A 6133-nucleotide genomic window follows, 5' to 3' on the forward strand; every position below is an offset into this window, starting at 1 on the left:
CTTTCTATTTTCCTCTGCTGGCCATTAGCTTCATTATTTCTCTCCCCTACACCACACCTCTTAAGCAGCCAATGCCATTACATGATTAGCCATATCCATCATGGGAGTTATTCTGTGGTGGTACAGATTTTCAAATTTCAAAATTTGTCCATAGGTCCAAAACTGTTGGAGATCACTATCCTAGAACATATGCACAACCTGCAAACTTAGTTAGCATCTTAGTTATCAACAACTTAACCTTCCCACCCTCAGGAAGTTCAAAAGGCTTGTCACAAACTACTTAAGATCTTTCCACCTCCAAATTCACTATACTGCTGTGCAGAGAAGGAATTTTTCCCTCTAAGCCCTGAGGCTATTATTTTGCTAATATCTAGAGTCTTGAAGCTCGAAACCCATCCAAATCCGCCTCTTGTTCTCCATCACAAGGCCACACCAGAACCCACCTCAGTTTCATCCCTTGAAGGCAGGTACTTCTTCAGCAGTTCTGGCCTCAGGGGTCCAGGAGTGTGAACTTGAGCCCTCAAGGCCTGGAGAAGGCGTCGTTTTTCTTGCTCTGTCCAAACTCGGGCCGTGGGGCCTAGACTATACCGTGCGGGAGCAGAACGCGGCCTCGATGGTGGCTTCATTGTTCTGAGGGAAAAGAAAGAACAAGGCGTAGGAACAGTCGAGGCGAAGAGTCCCTCCACACAATTCTGCCACTTGTTACTACGAAATTTAGTCAGCCCCTTTCTTCACAGCCCCTACCCTTCCAAATACGCCCTTCGGTTCTGCAAAAATAATCAACCCAGCCAGTCACTTATTTTCCGTTAAAAGGTTCCCCCCCACGATGTCGCAGACTGATGACGTATAAGAAAGCGCGACGGCGGCCGTCCGGTACTAGAAATCATGCGGAGAAATAAGCCCCGCCTTATAGGCCAATCGCGGGAGAAAGGTGGTATTAGAATGCTGTGACGTCACGAAGGAGCTTTAGGTAGCGCGGCAACCGTCTTGCTATTGTTGGAATTTTGCGGATTCTGTCCCAGCAGATTACCAAGGCTTCTGTTGCCATGGCGACAGGGAAGGGACGCCCTCCCGTGCTCTGGATTAGGACTGATTGCCCTGGAGTCCGGCTACATGTCTTACCAGGACGCGGTCGGAGTCGTTTTGGGTGTCCTGGTCGTGCTGCTTTGCGATGGGCTCGGTACGAAGAGGGACTGCGGGCAGGCGGCCGGTTCTTGAAGCGGCCTCGCCGCTTGGCGGCGGCGCCTCTTCCCCCGAGGATGTGGAACACATGATGCCCAGAGCGAACAAGCAAGCAGTAAAGCAGGCAGTTGCGGACTGAGTAACAGTGGTACAGCAGGCCAACATCAGAAAGGGAAGCTTTCCCCATCACTGCATCCGCTTGTTGGTGAAACATGCTTTACCTGGGAGCTGCTGTTCGAAAAAACGATTTGACACTAGCCATGGGTCCTTCTGGACAAGGTTTTATTGTGTCGTGGCATTGCCTCCTTCTCCACATTTTATGGAAAATGCCACTGTCCTACACTCTTAACTCTTCTATGTTTGTCTGAGCTTCTTTGATTTCCCCCCCTTATCACAGAATATCCATTAAGGAAAGAAAGAACAGCTGAGCAGTGTCTTTTGATAGATTATGCTAGGCAAGCACCTATAGATCTGGTTTGCACATAATAAAAATGCAGAGCATGGGTTTTGTTGAATTATGGTTTGTCAATGCTGCACTGCAATTTATGTGCTAAGTACAGCACAGAGTCAACAACCCATGGTTCAATAACAATCCACAATTCAACAACCCATACTCAACCCATACTTTGGGTTGTCACTGCATGCATACCAGGCCATAGTCTATTGGATTTGTGTAACAGCTACCCATGCCAGGATTGCTCTGGAACAAAATGGCCATACTTGTCATGGATTGCTTTTATGGAACAATAGCTCTTGCAAAGCTTTAGACTTCAGGTTTGGAGAGTCAGCTTTTTTTCCTTACAAGATCCCTGTAGTTCACCAGTTTGAGTTAAGAGGAAATAGCAGCATGGGGTTCTGGGAAAACAATACAAAACTACATTCAAAAAGGTTATTAGTCACATGATTTTAACTCATTTACTAGATGAACTTATGTATCACCTGGAGTGTCTAATTTTGCCTAATCTTAGAACCTTGAGCAGGGCTGGTCCTGGTTGGAATCTGGAGGGGTGACTTAAAAATTGTAAACCACCCAGAGAGTTTCAGCTATGGGTGGAATAAAATGTAATATAATAACTTACATAGACAAGTACTAATTTATTTTAAACTGCTCTGGGAATTTATTTGGTGAGATAAAATATTTATGAAACATTCAGTATCTAAGTTGCTACAGACTAGGGATTCTAACAGAAGGAACTCTAAAACTAGCTAGCAGGGCTGCACATAAACCCAGTCAAAAGCAGCCAAGCCATCCTCCTATCTTGTATCAGATGAGGCACATGAGGCTGAAAGATAAACATTTAAAACAAAGCTAACTATTGCAGATAACTTTCTGTTAAACAACTGGGAATCAGAAACACTTGCTGATCTGCATGTATTACAAATCATGTAGATCTTGCTCTGTGTTATGTGTACCCCTGTATAGATATCTGAGAACTTTGGGCTTGGTTTCAGATTTCATAGTGCACTCCTGGGAAATGCAGTTGCATGGATAGGGAAGTTCAGCAGCTTGGACAATACTGGTAAACTTCCAAAGATTGCAGCTTGCTGAGATCTTATCTTCTTTTCAGTTTGTGAACTTCTCCCTGAGTTGTATGTATCTGATAATGGAACTTCGGGCTTGGCAGGTATTGCAGAGACATCACCTGATGAAGACATGGGTGAGAAAATAATAAAGATATGTCTAGAAGCAGTGTTGGTTAAATTAGATGTGTAGCATATGTGTAGCATATGATGATGTATCATCATATGATGTGCCATGTGCCATATGCGTTGTAACTGCCCTTCACCCATAGTTTACCACCAGATTTTAAATAATGTCATTTTCATAGCATTAAACTGGGTCAGAAAATCTCAATATCCCAGTCTATTTATTTCTGTACTGCCCAGTAGCCAAAGCTGTTTGGGTGGTTTTCAACAGTTCATAAAACAATACAGTAAAATAACACAAAATGTTTTCAAAATACAAATGTTAAGAACAAAAACATTTAAGACATCATACAATTAAGAGTAGCTCTGTAAACCTCATGGGATATATAATCACCTCAAGCCTTTTAAAAGTTTATGTATGTATGTCAAAGCCTTGACATAATGGGTCATCTTAACCTGACGCTAAAAAGATGACAAAGTGGGCCTCAGTGGGGAGATCATTCCACAGATAGGGACAAGCATTGAAAATGTCTTCCCCCTTGAGCCTATCTTAAAGTTGGTATTCAGAGGAAGGCACTGGCTGTTGAGCATAGTATCTGGAGAGATTGTGCTTGGAGGAGGCAATCTATCATGTATCAAGGTCTCAACCATAAAAGCCTTTCTAGGCTAAAACCAACACTTTGAATTAGGCCGAAAAGAATATAGGCAGCCAATGCAAACAGTCCAGAACTGGTCTTAGATGTTCATACCTCAAGGCCTCATTATTAGTCTGGCTGCCACAGTTAGCACAAGCCGCAACTTTAGAACAGCCTTCAAGAATAGCAACACACAGAATGCACCCTAATTTAGAGATTACCAGAGTTTATAATACCAAAACTCTGCTGCCACTGTCCAGAGCTGATAGAAGGCATTCTGTGTCACTGAGTCCACTTGAGCCTCAAGTGACGAAGATGGATCAAGGAGAACCCACATGATCCTACTCCTTCAAAGGGAGCAAAATCCCATGCAGAACTGGTTGAACACCCTCTGTCCACTCAGAGGAACCACTTTCTAACAGTGCATTATCATATTATACTGATTATGCACTCACCTGAAATGTTTTAAGTTAGGTTACCCCAAGATGATCTAGTCACATCCAGCTCACTTGAGGGTGGCTAGAGCAGTCCTTAATCTTGAAAAGAATGATGACTGCTCTAAAGTAGGGGAAACCTTTTCCACTTAAAATGGCAAAGATGATTGTGGTACATTGGTCTCCCTTTGCATTGCAGCAAAAGCAACAACGCTGCTCCTGTTAGAAACTGCTTTATATCAGGTAAATCTGTCCTCCTAGCTCATTATTGTCTACTGACTTGCAGTTGTTCTCCAGGGTTTCAGGCAGAGGAATTTTTCCTTGTCTGCTACCTTATTTTTCGAACTAAAGTTGCAGGGGATAGAACCTGGGACTCGTAGATGCAAAGAACTGCTGAGTTATGATTTGTCTCTCTGAATGAAAGAAAGAAAAGCTGCAGATTGCCCACAGAAACAGCAAGGTCCTTGAACCCACAGTTTTCGCACTATGGTCTAAGTTAACTTGGATGATAGATGTTATACATGTGCCTGTTCATGCAGATCCTAACTAAGCACTTTCTCTTTTTACCAACCCTACCAACTTGGACCAGTGCAAAACCAATTCTTTTCCTGATTGACCCTAGGCTGTCAATTCTTTCAGAGCCTATTTTTGTCCATGTTGGTGCCCAGAAAGTCACAGTACCCTGCAAGCCTGCAAAGATGGATTTTGTGATTGGTGTGAATCCCACCTACAGCTGGACACGAGAAGATGGAGGTTAGGCCTTGCTGCTTGAGATCCTAAGTTTCTCTATAAATGCCAGGGACAGATATGTAAGGAAATGAAAGGGAGGGAAGTGAAAAAGCACCTATGCCATGGTTGCTAACGATTCTTTACCTTGGCCAGTCTTGGGGCCATATCCAGCTCGTTTTTTGCACCCCAATCAACTTGAATTTTTGGGCTAAAAAAATTGTTTTCCAAATATGTTATGGCAGGAATGAGTTCCATCTCTGTGTAGTTTTGCTTTAGGCAAGAGTCCTGCTGACCACATTTAGATTCATCATTGGTCAGATAGATATAAATTACACGTTGGAGAGACATATTCAATCCCTCAAGCCAATTTCCTTTTCCTGGAAATAAATACAGAGAGTCAGCAATTAAGTTACTGGAAATAGGAGCAGAGGGAGCCCTTTTATGAATTCCCCCTGCTACTGCTACATGGAGGCCATGATTTGGCTAAAATCATTGAGGGGGGGTCACATCAGTGGGAGGGATTTGTTTCATTATCCCCCCCCCACATACTCTTAATTCAAGCATGTAGAGGCATATCAGTTCTTCCCACATGTGAAACCCAATTTGACCAGAAAATGGTTACCTTGGGAATTCAATAGATTATGTCATGCCTCATTCTTTGCAGCATATATTTTAAAATGCATATCATGGAAAATGTAGGAGTAGCTGCCTTGAATATTAATTTTGTGAATGAAATTGACATGCCTACAGAATTTTCTGTGTCACAGACCATCTGACCCTTTAAGAGCTCTGTTGCAGAAAAGTAATGACCAAAATAAACTGTGAGAGAATTTACGACACAACTTGTGAAATAGCAGTAAGATCTCTGCCTTGATTACAAGTGCAAGGCGGCTGATGTATAGTTTCTATAATAGGATGTGTTATAGAAAGTTGGGGCTCAAAAAAGGAATATATATGGACATCAACAGCACCAGATTAGCAAGAAGAATAGGACTGAGTAGACTGATGAGACTAGAACCAGAGGGGTTGAATTTCCATGTGGAACTTGAATGGTGGTAAAGGGATGAGGATTTGTCTTGAAGTCTTTTTACTAATCTGGTTGGTTGGCTAGCTTATCCTTCTCAGACTGTGTGACTCTGTCCTCTGATTCCAGAAACCTCCTCTGTCAGTGGTGATGCTTTTCTTACTCTACCTAAGTTTCATGCTGACGACAGTGGACACTATGCCTGCACTGTCTCCTTCCAAAAGGAAGGCCAGACGTATACCAAGAATTTTTATCACACAGTGGTGGGTAAGTATATTCTTTGCCATCCTGGAGCACGGAAAAAATATGTGAGGCTGAACATTATGCTTTTAGGAGTGAGTGGCAGGGGACTTACTGATTTTGATCCACATGTTACCATGCTGGAACGAAGAAGCTGTGGAGGGTACTTACTTAACTAGCCAGGAATATGAGAAAATTGTGTCTGCAGATATATAGTCTTTCTTGAGATCTAAGTCAGCCTT

At 42.8% G+C, this 6133-nt stretch overlaps 2 protein-coding genes across 2 annotated transcripts in view; one reads left to right on the forward strand and one right to left on the reverse strand.

The window, feature by feature from the left end:
• The window catches only part of SNAPC2 (small nuclear RNA activating complex polypeptide 2), a 5333-nt gene extending 4503 nt beyond the window's left edge, over positions 1-830 (reverse strand). The window contains exons 1-2 of the mRNA XM_044443105.1: positions 745-830; positions 444-630 (exon numbers count right to left, since the gene is read on the reverse strand). Of these exons, the coding sequence (XP_044299040.1) occupies positions 444-626 (183 nt within the window). The 5' untranslated portion in view covers positions 627-630; positions 745-830. The remainder of the gene's footprint in view (positions 1-443; positions 631-744) is intronic.
• A 160-nt stretch (positions 831-990) lies between these two features.
• LOC123029804 (zona pellucida-binding protein 2-like) overlaps positions 991-6133 on the forward strand; it is an 8625-nt gene continuing 3482 nt past the window's right edge. Inside the window, exons 1-4 of the mRNA XM_044443128.1 lie at positions 991-1180; positions 2751-2840; positions 4538-4651; positions 5781-5918. Of these exons, the coding sequence (XP_044299063.1) occupies positions 1114-1180; positions 2751-2840; positions 4538-4651; positions 5781-5918 (409 nt within the window). The 5' untranslated portion in view covers positions 991-1113. The remainder of the gene's footprint in view (positions 1181-2750; positions 2841-4537; positions 4652-5780; positions 5919-6133) is intronic.

The sequence above is a fragment of the Varanus komodoensis genome, unplaced genomic scaffold (assembly GCF_004798865.1).
Source record: "Varanus komodoensis strain SLA01 unplaced genomic scaffold, ASM479886v1 scaffold1, whole genome shotgun sequence".
Lineage (NCBI taxonomy): Eukaryota > Metazoa > Chordata > Lepidosauria > Squamata > Varanidae > Varanus > Varanus komodoensis.